The following is a 15,637-nucleotide window of genomic DNA, read 5'->3' on the forward strand; positions in this document are numbered from 1 at the left end:
GATGCTAACATGCAAGTTATTATACTGGGAGCCAAGATATCTGGCTTCAATGTCCTAGCCCGCAGGGCATTGTGGCTAAAATATTGGTCAGCTGTTATTACCTCTAAGTCCAAGCTTCTGGCGCTTACGTACAAGGGGAAGTCCTTGTTCGGACCTGGTCTGGCAGAAATATTTTCTGATATTACGGGTAGAAAAGGGTCTTTTCTACCTCAAGACAAGAAGAACAGACGTCCAAGTAATTTGCATGAGCAGTCCAAGTCTCTTTGGAAGCCCAATCAGTCATGCAATAAGGGGAAGCAATCAAAGAAACCCTCAGCTGAGTCTAAGTCAGCATAAAGGGTCGGCCCCTGGTCCAGGTTCGGATCAAGTGGGGGGCAGACTTTCCCTGTTTTGTCAAGCGTGGATGGAGACGAGATGTCCCATATCCTTGAGCTGTGGACATAGTATCTCAGGGTTACAAAATAGAATTCAAAACTTTCCTTCCCAGGGGCAGATTCCACCTCTTAAGATTATCTGCAGACCAGGTAAAAAGAGAGGCATTCTTGAACTGCATTCAGGACCTTTTCTCCCGGGGATATTGTTTCAGTTCCAGTAAGGGAACAGGGTCTAGGATTCTATTCAAATCTGTTTGTGGTTCCCAAAAAGAGGGAACTTTTCGACCCATTTTAGACCTAAAGTGCCTCTACAAGTTTCTCAGGCTACTGTCCTTTAAAATGGAAACCATTTGTTCCATTCTTCCTTTGGTCCAAGAGGGTCAGTTCATGACGACCATAGACCTGAAGGACGTGTATATCTTCATGTTCCCATCCACAGGGATCATCATAAATTTCTGAGATTCGGCTTTCTAGACAAACTCTTTCAGTTTGTGGCTCTTCCGTTTGGCCTTGCCAAAGCTCCCAGAATTTTCTGAAAGGTTCTGAGGGCTCACTTGTTGGTGATCAGGTCTCGGGGAATTGCAGTGGCGCCATACCTGGACCACATATTGGTTCAGACGCCATCTTTTCAATAAGCAAACTCTCATACAGAGATCTTGTTGTCTTTTCTACGTTCCCATGGTTGGAACGTGAATCTGGAAAAGAGTTCCCTTGTTCCATCTACAAAGGTGGTTTTCTTAGGGACCATAATAGATTCCCTATCTATGAAAAATTCTCTCCTCTTGCGTCTATTTTCAATCTACTGTTTGGCCATCAGTGGCTCAATGTATGGAGGTAATTGGTCTGATGGTTGCTTCCATGGACATAATTTCCTTTGCTTGATTCCATTTGAGACCTCTGCAATTTCTCAGAGGATAGATCTAGACCAGTTGACAAGAAACTCTCTCCCGTGGTGGCTTTCTCAGTACCATCTGTCTCAGGGCACATGCTTCCAGAGACCTTCCTGGGTGATTATGACCACGGATGCCAGCCTGCTAGGCTGGGGAGCAGTCTGGGACTTGTTAAAGGCGCAGGGACTATGGACTCGGGAGGAGTCTGCTCTCCCCATAAACATCTTGTAGTTGAGAGCGATTTACAATGCTGTGATGGCTTGGCCTCAATTGTCCTTAGCCCGGTTTATCAGGTTTCAGTTCGACATCACCTCAGTGGCTTACATCAACCACCAGGGAGGAACTCGGAGTTCCTTAGCCATGAAGGAGGTGGCACGGATTTTTCAGTGCGCGGAAGCTCACAATTGTTGTCTATCTGCCATCCACATTCCTGGAGTGGACAAATGGGAAGTGAATTTCCTGAGCAGACAGACATTTCATCCTGGGGAGTGGTCTCTCCATCCCCAGGTGTTCTCCGGGTTAACCCTCAAATGGGGGGCGCCGGAGTTGGATCTGATGGCGCCTCTGTAAAACGCTAAGCTTCCAAGGTACGGTTCAAGGTCAAGAGATCCTCAGGCCGCTCTGATAGATGCTCTGACTGTTCCTTTGGATTTCGGTCTAGCATACCTGTTTCCTCCGTTTGCATTCCTTCCACAAGTTAATGCTTGTATCAAACAAGAGAGAGCATCGGTAATTCTAATAGCTCCTGCATGGTCTCGCAGGATCTAGTATGCAGACCTAGTGAAGATGTCTTTTCGGTCGCCTTGGTGGTTGCCTCTCAGGAAGCACCTTCTAACTCAGGGTCCATTCCTTCATCCAAATCTCGTTTCTCTGAAGTTGACTGCTTGGAGATTGAATGCTTAGTTCTGTCTAGGCATGGATTGTCTGAGTCGGTCATTGAGACCATGATCCAGGCTTGCAAGACTGTTACTCGAAAAATTTACCATAAGGTATGGCATAAATACCTTTATTGGTGTGAATCTAAGGGCTACTCTTGGAGTAGGGTCAGGATTCCTAGAATTTTGTCTTTTCTCCAGGAAGGTCTGGAGAAAGGTTTGTCAGTCAGTTCTCTGAAAGGTAAGATTTCTGAATTATCTATTTTTTTACACAAGCGTCTGGTGGATGTGCCAGATGTTCCATCTTTTTGTCAGGCCCTGGTCAGAATCAGGCCTGTGTTTATTATTATTATTTTTTTTAACTTTTTTTCTTCAGATCCCTAAGACTTATACCGTTGGAAAGGTTAGGCGATTATATTTCCAATGGTAGGTTTTGGGGGTCTGTAGCTGCTTAGATGCCTGAGATACAGGCTTCTAAGCAGCATGCCCCCTTTCCCTATACTTGTCATTGTATTTTGTTAATAAAGTTGCGCGGTGACGTCACCACACAAAACATGAAGCACCGGCGATGTTGTCACTATACAGGCCTGATCGCCGGAGTAGGAGCGGGTGGGAGCCCCCAGATCTCCCTCAAGGTGGGAGAGTGCTAGCGACGGCTCTGAGCCGTTGTTAGCACCTGAGTGGCAAACTCTGCGACGGCTGAGAGCCGTCGTTAGCACTTAAGGGGTTAATCTTGTTCTTAAAGTTTTCCAGCAGGCTCTGTTTGAGCCAATGCATATCATAGATGTTAAGTTGCTATCTCGGAAGGTTTTGTTTCATATTGTTAACTCTTCTGCTCGGAGAGTTTCGGAACTCTCGGCTTTGCAGTGTGATTCCCTTACTTTATCTTTCATATGGATAAGGCGGTTCTTCATACTAAATTGGGGTTTCTTCCTAAAGTGGTTTCAGATAGAAATATTATTGAGGAAATTGTTGTTCCTTCTCTCTGTCCCAATCCTTCTCATAAAGAATGTCTGTTGCACAACTTGGATGTTGTGCATGCTCTAAAATTCTACCTACAGGCGACTAAGGATTTTCGCCAATCTTCTGCCCTGTTTGTTTGTTTCTCAGAAAAGCTCTGAGTTGAGAAGTATGATTCATTGTGCTTATGAGACTGCTAAACAGCAGCCTCCTGAGAGAATTACAGCTCATTCCACTAGGTCTGTCTCCTCTTCTTGGACTTTCAAAGATGAAACTTCTGTGGAGCAGCTTTTCAAGGCTGCAACTTGGTCCTCTCTGCATACTTTTTCCAAATTTTACAAATGTGATACTTTTGCCTTGGCTGAGGCCTCTGTTGGGAGAAAGGGTTCTTCAAGCAGTGGTGCCTTCTGTTTAGGTCTGCCTGTCTTGTTCTCCCTCCCTGTTCATTCTGTGTCCTCTAACTTGGGTATTGGTTCCCACTAGTAATTGAATGATGTTGTGGACTCTCCAAATATTAGGAAAGAAAACAAAATTTATGCTTACCTGATAAATTTCCTTTTTTTTCCGTATATGGAGAGTCCACGACCCCACCCTTTATTAAAACAGTTATTTTTTACTAAACCTCAGGCACCTCTACACCTTTGTGTTATTCTTTTTCCATTTCCCTTTGGTCAAATGACTGGGGATTATGGGTAGGGGAGTGACACTTAACAGCTTTTATACAATAGGAATATACCATTAGATACTGTTTTAATTTATATTTGCCATTTGAATTTCCCTCTTACAGATGAACAGGAGGATGAGAGCATGGAGCCTGTGACAAAGGTGAGATTTTATCTACATTCTTATTAGAATTGGTCTCTTAACTTCTCTACATGACCCATGTACATATATAATACATAGTAAGGGCCTTGTTGGTGATTTGGGTTCCATTCCCTTTAGGAGGAAGATGACAGTTCATCAGGGGTCAAAATTGAGCAAGTGAAGACCTCTGATCTTCATGAGGACAATGTGACTGAACAAACACATCACATCATCATCCCTAGTTATGCTGCCTGGTTTGACTATAATAGGTAATTGAATAAGAGGGCTCTAATGTTTAAAATATGTGACTTTACAAACAGCTGGTTCTCTCAGTTTTATGGAGGAAGGTGTTTGCAATAATTAAAGGGACAGTCTAATCAAAATGAAACTCTCATGATTCAGAAAGGGCATATAATTTTAAACATCTTTCCAATTTACTTTTAGCATCAAATTTGCTTTGTTCTCTTAGTATTCTTTGTTGAAAACTAAACCAAGCTAGGTTCATATGCTAATTTCTAAGCCCTTGAAGGCCACCTCTTATCTCAGGGCATGTTTGACAGTTTATCACAGCTAGACAGCGTTAGTTAATGTGTGGCATTGTGCTCACTCCCGTGGTTATTTGGGATTCAGCACTTATTGGCTAAAATGCAGGTCTGTCAAAATAACTGAAATAAGGGGGCAGATTGCAGAGGGTTAGATACAATGTAATCACAGAGGTAAAAAGTATATTAATATAACCGTGTTGGTTACGCAAAACTAAGGAATGGGTTATAAAGGAATTATCTATATTTTTAAACAATAAAAAATCTGGAGTAGACTGTCCCTTTAAAGCATTAAATGAGCAGGTACAAAATATCTATAAATAAATAAATAGGTCATAAACTTGTCTTTCTTTCCAATGGCATGGAGAGTCCACAAAATAATTCATTACTGTTGGAAATTCAACACCTGGCCACAGGAGGAGGCAAAGACACCCCAGCCAAAGATTAAGTATCCTGCCCATTTCCCATACTACCCCAGACATTCTTTGCCTCTGTAACTGAAGATGGTGCTCTGAACAAGATGGTTGGTGAAGATGGTGCTCTGAACAAAATTGGATTTAAGTCCTTTATTGGGTAGTTTCCCTGCAAGATAGGACTTGGGTTAATGCTATGTCCATGTAAACCTCTTAGTAAGAGTATTGGTAGCTGTTAGCTGCTGGATGTCACAGGGAAACTTCTCTGTCCTTCCAGCAATCTGTGCTAACACCCCCACATGGCAACCAGTGTTAGCTTACACTGCTTTCCTTTCTTCCTCATGTCCCTGTCAGAAGTTGGATGAAGTTGTCAGACCTGGAAGTGCTGTGTCTGACCCACAGCAGAGGCTCCAAAGGTTAGTGCCCTTTTCTTCAAAGGGTGGATGGCATAAAGGCACTATGAAGGGTTCATAGCTCATAGTTACCTCCCTATGGAGCCTGATGACATGTATAAATCTTATTCTAGTGGGATAATATTTACTGGAGCAGTTTATTTCAGGGCACTGCGCTAACAGTTGCTGAAAGATCCGTTTTATAATAGGATCGTATCAGCAGATGGGTGTCAGAGTTTTTTCCCTGTTGTTTGACATGTGCTGCTTGCAGCCATTTTACTCACCTCTCTTCCTGACTATGGTGCATTGTGGGGGATGCTGCTCATTTCCTACACTTCCTTTTATGGCCAGACTGGTGTGCATCATCCATGTGAGACAGGATGCTATCTCAGAATTGTGATGTCATCACTTATTATTTAAAGGGCCTCTGTTCAGTATGCTTTGCGTTGTCTCAGACCTGTTTGTGAGAGTTCCTGTGTATTACCTGGCTGCCTTACGTCCTTCCTGGTTCCTGATCCCTGGCTTGTTCCTGTCTCTGCTGTTTTCCTTGTTCCTGATTCCGGCTCGTCTGTCTATTTGCTTTGGCTCCTGACTCGGCTCGTCTGACTACCAGCTCTGGTTTGTTATTTGACTTGTGGACTTTTTATTATTTTTTGCTATGAATAAAGGTGTGATTATTTTTGCACTTCTCGTCTCAGTCTGATTCCTGGCACCCTGACATTACGCAAAGGCCATGAATCCTGATGGTGCTTATAATCCACCTTTATCTGCCATCATTTCCAGGATGGATGAACAGGATCACCGCTTGGATCAATTTGCACTAGCCCTGCAAACCCTGCTGACTTGCACTGCACATTTGGACCAAAGTGTCCCGCACATTATGGCTGCTTCTGTTTCCACTGATGCACCTATGCCTACCAGGAGCATGTCCGGTTCTGCACCTCTACCTCAGCAATATAGAGGCGCTCCTATTCAGTGCAGAGAGTTTTTGAACCAGGTGGGCATTTACTTTGAGATGTTACCTCAGGCGTTTCCCTCTGACAGAGCTAAGGTGGGATTTCTCATCTCATTACTCTCTGACACAGCTCTTGCCTGGGCTAATTCCTTGTGGGAGACTAATAAACCTTGTGATTTCAAATTACCCTGAATTTGTGGCCTCCTTTCGAAGGGTATTTGATGTTTCGGCTCGCTCCTCCTCTGCTGCTAAATGACTCATGTCCATTCAGCAAGGTACAAGATCTGTTGCTCAGTATGCTATTGAGTTCAGTATGCTTGCCACAGAGGTAGGTTGGAACAATGAAGCCCTTGTTGCCGCCTTCTTTCATGGGCTCTCTGATGCGATTAAAGACGAAGTTGCTGCCAGAGATCTGCCTCTATTGTGGGTTACAGGGCCACCTTTTGAAGTCTTGTCCTACACGGCCAGGAAACGCTCACACCTAAGGTTCTGTCGGGGGCAGACCTTGGGTGGTTTATCTTTGTCCCCGGAACCGCTTAAGGAGAAACCTTTTGTCACGGTTGTCCTTTCCTGGGTGGACTCCTCCATAGTCACTCAGGCTCTTGTTGACTCCGGTGCTGTGGGCTATTTCATTGACAGTGCTTTTTTATCAAAGCACTCCATTCCTGTTTTGCCTCGGTCCGTTCCGCTTGCTATTGAGGCCATTGATGGCATGCCCCTTCAGCCCACACTCGTTACTCACAAAACTGCTCCGTTGTCCATGGCTGTTGGGGCTCTCCATTTTGAAACCCTCCAGTTCCAGGTGATAAACTCTCCGCATTTTCTGGTTGTTCTGGGTTATCCCTGGCTCCAAAAGCACAATCCCAGTCTCGACTGGCGCAGGTCCGAAATTTTGTCGTGGTCCCCACAATGTATTTCCACTTGTCTTCGGAAACCAGTTAAAGTCTTGTGCACTTCTTCGGTATCTCAATTGCCAGAGGAGCACCAAGAGTTCCTAGACATGTTTGACAAGGCGCGTGCTGGTACATTGCCTCCTCACAGGTCTTGCGATTGTGCCATAGACCTGCAACCCCGAGCCATTCCTCCTCGGGGCCGGGTGTACCCTCTGTCTGTTGCAGAGAATTGTGCTATGGAGGAGTATGTTGCCGGTGCTCTGTCGCGGGGAATCATCCGCAAATCCTGCTCTCCTGCAGGGGCTGGCTTCTTCTTTGTGAAGAAAAAGGGTGGCGAGTTAAGACCATGTATCGATTATAGGGGTCTTAATCGTCTTACCATTAAGAATGCTTACCCTATTCCGCTCATTATGGAACTCTTTTACCGCCTCAAGGGAGCTACGGTCTTTACTAAACTTGATTTGAGAGGAGCGTACAATCTCGTTAGGATTAAGGAGGGTCACGAATGGAAAACAGCATTTAACACCAGGAGCGGGCATTATGAGTATCTTGTAATGCCCTTTGGCCTATGTAATGCTCCTGCTGTGTTTCAGGAATTTATTAATGATGTCCTACGAGATATGTTGCAACAGTGTGTTGTGGTGTACTTAGACGACATCCTCATACACTCACCCACACTTGAGGCTCAGCGTTCTGATGTTACACAGGTTCTTCAGAGACTACGTGAGAACGGCCTGTTTTGTAAACTCGAGAAATGTTCCATCAGACTCAAGTAACCTTCCTAGGTTATGTTATCTGCGTTGCAGGGTTCTCCATGGATCCTGACAAGTTATCTGCAGTTCTGCAGTGGCGTCGCCCAGTTGGTCTTCAGTCTATTCAACGTTTTTTGAGGTTCGCCAATTACTGTAGAAAGTTTATTAAAAACTTTTCTTCCTTGGTGAAACCTATCACAGACATGACCGTAAAGAGAATGATCCACTCCATTGGTCACCTACTGCCATTAAGGCCTTTGATAGTCTTAAGACTGCCTTTGCTGCCGTTCCAGTTCTGGCTCATCCTAACCCTGTCCTGCCTTTCGTTCTTGAGGTTGATGCGTCTGAGGCTGGAGTAGGTGCCTTCTTGTCTCAACGTCCTACGCCTGATGGTTCCTTGCTTCCGTGTGGTTTCTTCTCTAAGCAATTGTCTCCAGTGGAGTGCAATTATGAAATTGGCGACAGGGAATTACTGGCCATAATTTTGGCACTCAAGGAATGGAGGCATCTTCTCGAGGGTACTAGCGTGCCAGTGCTCATTCTTACTGATCACAAGAATTTAACTTATCTATCTGAAGCAAAACGTTTGTCGCCCCGACAGGCCAAATGGGAGCTATTTTTGTCTCGGTTTAATTATGTGGTCTTCTACCTGCTTGGTAGTAAGAATGTTAGGGCTGATGCCCTCTCTCGACAATTTTTGCCTCTGTCCAAGGAGGAGTCTGTACCTACTCCTGTTATACCTCCTTACCATATTTTGCTACCATACGTACTAATTTGACTTCTCCCTTGGGGAGGAGATCCTGGCTGCACAAACCAATGCACCTCCTGCGAAACCTAGTGGTATGTGTTTTGTTCCTGAGAATCTTCGTACTAAACTTTTGCACACTTACCACTATCCTAAAGCCGCAGGTCACCCAGGCAAGAACCAAATGATTTGGTCTGTCACTCGACAATTCTGGTGGCCAGGTCTTCGTTCTGATATTGCTGCGTATGTTGCCTCCTGCTCAGTTTGTGCACAGAATAAGACTCCTCGACTTCTTCCTGTGGGTCTTCTTCAACCTATTGCTAATGGTGAGCGTCCTTGGACACATCTTTCCATGGACTTCATTGTCGAGCTCCCTGTTTCCAATGGCAATACTGTTATCCTTATGGTGGTTGACCGTTTTTCTAAAATGTCACATTGCATTCCCTTGATGAAGCTGCCTACCGCTCAGGAGCTTGCTTCAATTTTTGCCCGGGAGGTCTTCCGTTTATGGGTTACCCAAGGAGATAGTATCGGACCGGGGTAGCCAGTTTGTCTCCAGATTTTGGCGTTCCTTTTGTGCTCAAATGGGGATCCAGCTTTCCTTCTCCTCGGCATATCACCCTCAATCCAAAGGGGCTGCGGAATGGTCTATTCAAGCTCTGGAACAGTTTCTCCGTTGCTATGTCTTAGATCACCACAATAATTGGTCTGAACTGTTACCTTGGGTAGAGTTTGCTCGTAATAGGGCTATTAATGCTTCCTCCAAGTTATCCCCGTTCATGGCGAATTATGGGTTTCAACCATCCTTGTTGCCCGATTCATTCATGTCTCAGGGTATTCCGGCTTTGGAGGAGCATCTCCGGCAACTCCGTTCCACGTGGGTGCAGATTCAGGGTTGCCTTCATTGTTCTATGCAGCGCCAAAAATTCCAGGCTGATCATAGGCGTCTGCCCGCCACCTTCCTACCAGGTTGGTGAGAGAGTTTGGCTGTCCTACCGCAACTTGAACCTTCGTGTGCCTTCCAATAAATTGCCTCCCCGTTATGTTGGTCCTTTTCGAATACTCCAACGGGTTATATATACATGAATTGGCTCCCCGTTATGTTGGTCCTTTTCGAATACTTCGACGGGTTAATCCTGTGGCCTACGCTCTTGACCTTCCTCCTGCTATGCGCATCTCCAATATTTTTCATGTCTCCCTCTTGAAACCATTGGTTTTTAATCGGTTTACCACTGTGTTGCCTTGTCCCCGTCCTATCTTTGTTGACAACCATGAGAAGTATGAGGTCTGCAGCATTATTGACTCTCGTATGTCCAGAGGTCGTGTACAGTATCTGGTTCACTGGAGGGGCTACGGTCCGGAGGAGCGTTCTTGGGTTCCCTCCTCTGATGTTCATGCTCCCACCCTCCGTTCCTTCCATGTCCGTTTCCCCAATGAGCCTTTTGTCCTCCCACGTGGGAGGGGTCGTTGAGGGGAGGGTACTGTCAGGGTTTTTTTCCCTATTGTTTGCCATGTGCTGCTGGCAGCCATTTTACTCACCTCTCTTCCTGACTATGGTGCATTGTGGGGGATGCTGCTCATTTCCTGCACTTCCTTTTATGGCCAGACTGGTGTGCATCATCCATGTTAGACAGGATGCAGTCTCAAAATTGTGATGTCATCACTTATTATTTAAAGGGCCTCTGTTCAGTATGCTTTGCCTTTGCGTTGTCTCAGACCTGTTTGTGAGAGTTCCTGTGTATTACCTGGCTGCCTGACGTCCTTCCTGGTTCCTGATCCCTGGCTTGTTCCTGTCTCTGCTGTTTTCCTTGTTCCTGATTCCGCTCGTCTGACTATTTGCTTTGGCTCCTGACTCGGCTCGTCTGACTACCAGCTCTAGTTTTGACTCCTGGCTTGTTGTTTGACTTGTGGACTTTTTATTATTTTTTGCTATGAATAAAGGTGTGATTATTTTTAAACTTCTCGTCTCAGTCTGATTCTTGGCACTCTGACAATGGGACTGAGGCATGTCTGGTCTTTTTTTTATCTTTTATTAGGATTTTTTTTGAGGGTTGTTTTGGATTTGTGATTTTACTTTAGGTAGGGTAGGTAAAGCCTGTACTGGTGGTGACCTTTCCCCTAGCGTCTTACATTCTAGACTTTTTGCGGTTTCAGCACATGAATGGCGCCGCTTTTTGCGCGCATTCTTCTCTGATGCTACGGACCTCCCATAACGTGTCGCCACGTGACCTACTGCGGGCATTACCTTTCTTTCCGTCTTTACTTACACTGCGGAGGTAGCGTGCAAGCGCGATAGTCGGCACCGGAGCGGGAGGTTGGTAAGTTCCCCTGTCACAGCTGGGGCTTATAGAGGTGCCGCATAGAATACATTTTATTTTTTAGGTCTCAAACTTTTGAAAATAAAATCTGTAATTTCCTTTTTTTCTGTGGGGATCTTTTTACCTAAAATGGAGTATAGAATGTATTTGGGTAATGATTCACTCTCATTATCTTTAGCCGATACATGTTTGTACTGTGAAGAGGCCCATGTTATCCCCCCTGCGCAGTTATGTTCTTTGACTTCTGTTTCTAGGAAATTTAACCCGTCAGAGCCCTCTACCTCTCAGGACTCTGCTTTCTTGACATGCCTCAACTTTTTCCTCAGTCCCCTCCCCAAGAAGTTGCACAGGCAGTTCCCTGCGGCTCAGCTCATTCTCTTTCTGGAGGGAATTTTTTTTACCAGGAGACTTTGCATCACAGCTTCAATCAGCTGTTTCTGCTGCGCTTAGTGCCTTACCTATCTCGGGTAAGAGGAAGAAAAAGATTAAACTTGTTTCTTCTGATACAGGAATCTCTTCTATTGAGTCTGCATTGGTCAGTCGATCACAAAATTCTGAAGATAAGCATACCTCCTTGGCCTCTGAAGGTAAGATCTCTGACTCTGCTTACGGACAGACCAGCAGGGGCCGAGGACATTAACTTCAGATTCAAACAAATTTTTACGGCCCACATGACAGACGTCATCTGTGAGTGGGAGAAACAGGGGATTCCGTTCTCCCGTCCTCTAATTTTAAGAAGATGTTTCCAGTTCCTGACTCTAACCTGGAGTTATCAAGTTCCATTCCCAAGTTGGATGGCACTATTTCCACCCTCGCCATGAGAACTACTATTCCACTAGAGGATAGTACCTCCTTTAAGGACCCTATGGACATAGAGCTGGAGGGTTACTTAAGAAGGATATTTCATCAACTTGGACTCCTCTGGCAACAGGCTGAAAGCATTGCGTCGGTTGCTGGAGCCGCCACTTACTGGTGCGACTCCTTATTGGAAATTATTTTGGTGGAGACTCCATTAGAGGAGATTCAAGAACGGATTAAGGCTTTGAAAATAGCCAATTCTTTTATTTGTGACGCTTACATGCAAGCCATTCGCCTGAGTGCTAAGTCTGTGTCGAAGGGCCTTGTGGTTAAAGTCCTGGTCAGCGGACATGGTATCTAAGTCGAGACTTCTCTCCTTACCCAAGGCCTGGATTCCATCACTTCCACAGTGACTGGCGGGAAGGGCACCTTCCTTCCTTATGATAAAAAGGCTAGATCTAAGAGTCCACAGTCTGGCAATTTTCGTTCCTTTTGTACATCCAAGGGACAGAGGGCTCCAGCCCCCTCCAAGTCGGATCAGCCCAAGAGTTCCTGGAAGTCTAATCAGCCTTGGAACAAGAAGCCCTCCTCCGAATATAAGTCGGCATGAAAATACTGGATCACGTAGGAGGGCAGACTATCCTTCTTTCAGGATTTTTGGATTCACAACGTTGCTGACCCATGGGTTGTGGACGTGGTCTCCCAGGGGTACAGGATAGGGTTCAAGTCATGCCCTCCCAGAGGCAGATTCCTTCTGTCAATACTCTCTTCAAACCCCGTGAAGAGAGAGAGGCCTTATCTTCTCTGGGATTGATCGTCCTGGTACCTCCTTCAGAGCGGGTCTTGGGGTTTTATTCAAACCTTTTTGTGGTTCCCAATAAGGAGGGAACTTTCCATCCAATTCTGGACTTCAAGATGGAGACTATCAGATCCATTGTCCCGTTGGTCCAAGAAGGTCAATTCATGACCACTATAGACCTGAAGGATGCATACCTTTTAATGTTCCGATCCACAGGGATCATTTTCAGTTCAAGCAGTTTGCCTTTCTAGACAAACATTTCCAATTTGTTTCCCTTCCTTTTGGTCTGGCCACAGCTTTCAGGATCTTTACGAAGATGCTGGGAGCACTTACAGCTGTAACCAGGACGTGAGGAATCGCTTACCTGGACGATATCTTACTTCAGGCTCTATCTTTTCCTTTAGCAAAATTTCACAAGGACACTCTTCTGTCTCTCCTTTGAGACCATGGGTGGAAGATAAATCTGGACAAGAGTTCCCTGGTCCCCAATACCAGGGTTTGTTTTCTGGGAACAATCATAGATTCGATTTCCATTAAAAAAATTTCAGACGGATCTAAGATGATCCAAACTTCTCTCGACTTGCCTCTCACTTCAATCATCTGCATACCCTTCATTGGTGCAATGCATGGAAGTAGTTGGTCTCATGGTGGCTACCATGGACATTATTCCTTTTGCTTGCTTTCATCTGCAACCTCTACAACTATGTATTCGCAGACAATGGAACAACAATCATTCTGACCTATCTCAACAGATCGTCCTGGACAACCATACGAGAGAATCTTTCTCCTGGTTGGTCTGTCAGGATCACCTGTCCCAAGGCACATGCTTTTTTTTTGAGACCATCGTGGGAGATTGTGACTACAGATGCCAACCTTTCGGGCTGGGGTGCAGTCTGGAGTTCACTGAGAGCTCAGGGATCCTGGTTCGCCAGAGGATTCTGCTTTCCCCATCAACATTCTGGAATTGAGAGCCATCTTCAATGCTCTTTTGGCGTGGGCCTCAACTTCATTCTGTCCAGTTTATCAGATTTCAATCAGACAATATAACATCTGTGGCTTATATCAATCACCAGGGAGGAACAAGGAGTTCCCTGGCTATGAAGGAAGTCTCTTGCATCCTTCAGTGGGCAGACTATCGGCCATTCATATCCAGGGAGTGGACAATTGGGAGGCCGGACTATCTGAGTAGACAGATGTTCCACCCAGCGGAGTGGGCTCTTCATCCGGAAGTGTTCTCTGTGATAACCCTCAGATGGGGTGTTCCGGAGATAGACCTCATGTCTTCTCGTCTCAATAGCAAACTGCACAGATATGCGTCGAGATTGAGGGACCCTCAGGCAGTGTTGGTGGACGCGTTAGTGGTTCCTTGGAGGTTCAAACTTATTTATCTGTTCCCTCCGTTTGCACTTCTTCCCAGGGTTATAGCCCGCATCAAACAGGAGCGGGCCTTGGTGATTGTAATTGTGTCAGCTTGGCTTCGCAGGATTTGGTTTGCAAATCTTGTGAAGATGTCATCCTTCCCTCCGTGGAGGTTACCTCTAAGGGCGGACCTTCTAATTCAGGATCCATTCCTTTATCAAAATCTAGACTCTGAGGCTGACTGCGTGGAGATTGAGCACCTTTTTCTGTCTAAAAGAGATTTTTATGATAAGGTCATCGATACTCTGATCCAGGCTCGTAAGCCGGTGACTCGACGGAGGTGCACCTTCCTATACTGGCGCAAGACTCAAGGTTTCCCATGGCCAAGAAGGTTTGGAGAAAGGTTTGTCAGCTAGTTATCTTAAAGAGAGTGTTGTTACACAAGAAGTTAGCTAATCTTCCGGACGTTCAGTCTTTTGTTCAGGCCCTGGTTAGAATGAGGCCTGTGTTTAAAACCTGTTGCTCCGCCTTGGAGCCTTAATCTTGTTCTTCGTGTCCTTCAACAGGCTCTTTTTGTTTTTGTTGGCTATTTCTTCTGCTGGTAGAGTTTCAGAATCTTCTTTACAGTGTGATCCTCCTTATATGGATTTCCATGCGGATAAGGCTGTTCTATGTACCAAGTTGGGTTCTCTACCTAAGGTGGTCTCTGACCGCAATATCAATCAGGAGATTGTAGTTCCTTCCTTTTGTCCTAAATCCTTCTTCTCAGAAGGAATGTTTGTTACACAACCTGTAATGGATGCATTCTTTGAAATTTTATCTTCATGCTACCAAGGATTTTAGACAATCTACTTCCTTGTTTGTTGTGTACACCGGTAAGCGCAAGGATCAAAAAGGCACTGCAACTACACTTTCTTTTTGGCTGAGGAGGGTCATTCATTTGGCTTATGAGGAAGCTGGTCAGCAGCCTCCTGAGAGGATTACTGCTCACTCTACCCGTGCTGTGTCATCTTCTTGTTTTAGGTCTGCCTGCCTTATTTCCCTCCCTATTCATTCTGTGTCCTCTCTAGCTTGGGTATTGGTTTCCCAACAGTAACAAATGAATTCATGGACTCTCATACCATTGGAAAGAAAACAAAATTTATGCTTACCTGATAAATTCTTTTCTTTCCTGGCATGGAGAGTCCATGAACCCGCCCTATTGTTTTTAAGACGGCAGTTTTTCCTAATCTTCTGGCACCTCTATACCCCTAGTGTTTCTCCTACTTTTCCTTATTTCCTCGGCTGAATGACTGGGGGAGTATGGGAAGTGGGGAGGGTGTCTTTGCCTCCTCCTGGTGGCCAGGTTGTTGAATTCCCAACAGTAATGAATGAATTCCTAGACTCTCATGGAAAGAAAATAATTTATCAGGTAAGCATAAATGTTGTTTTCTACATTGTCAGTGAAAAGTGCATAAATCTATAGTAACATATCCTGTGTATTCTGTACATGCAAATTCCTTGCAAGTGATATGGGTTTTTGTGCATGATGAGATATGCACATTAGATTAGGGTCAAGTTGTAACATAAAATGCGTTGCTGTTTTTAGGGGAAAAATAAACTGCTTTGTCATTTTAGAGAACTGCTTGTCTGATATTTATCCCAGTAATATTCCTTAGATCGGCTTCTTACACTATTACATATTTTGTCTTTTACTACTTTAAATGCAGCGTTTATGAATGTTTGTGCATTTTGTATTTTTCTTTCATTTTGCTTCCTTTGCTTCTCT

General features: G+C 45.0%; 1 protein-coding gene across 1 annotated transcript in view; it reads left to right on the forward strand.

Annotated features, from left to right (window-relative positions):
• Nucleotides 1-15,637, forward strand: part of SMARCC2 (SWI/SNF related, matrix associated, actin dependent regulator of chromatin subfamily c member 2) — a 422,396-nt gene that overhangs the window by 135,280 nt on the left and 271,479 nt on the right. The window contains 2 exon segments of the mRNA XM_053708105.1: nucleotides 3,887-3,924; nucleotides 4,042-4,172. Of these exon segments, the coding sequence (XP_053564080.1) occupies nucleotides 3,887-3,924; nucleotides 4,042-4,172 (169 nt within the window).

The sequence above is a fragment of the Bombina bombina genome, chromosome 3, assembly GCF_027579735.1.
Source record: "Bombina bombina isolate aBomBom1 chromosome 3, aBomBom1.pri, whole genome shotgun sequence".
Classification (NCBI taxonomy): domain Eukaryota; kingdom Metazoa; phylum Chordata; class Amphibia; order Anura; family Bombinatoridae; genus Bombina; species Bombina bombina.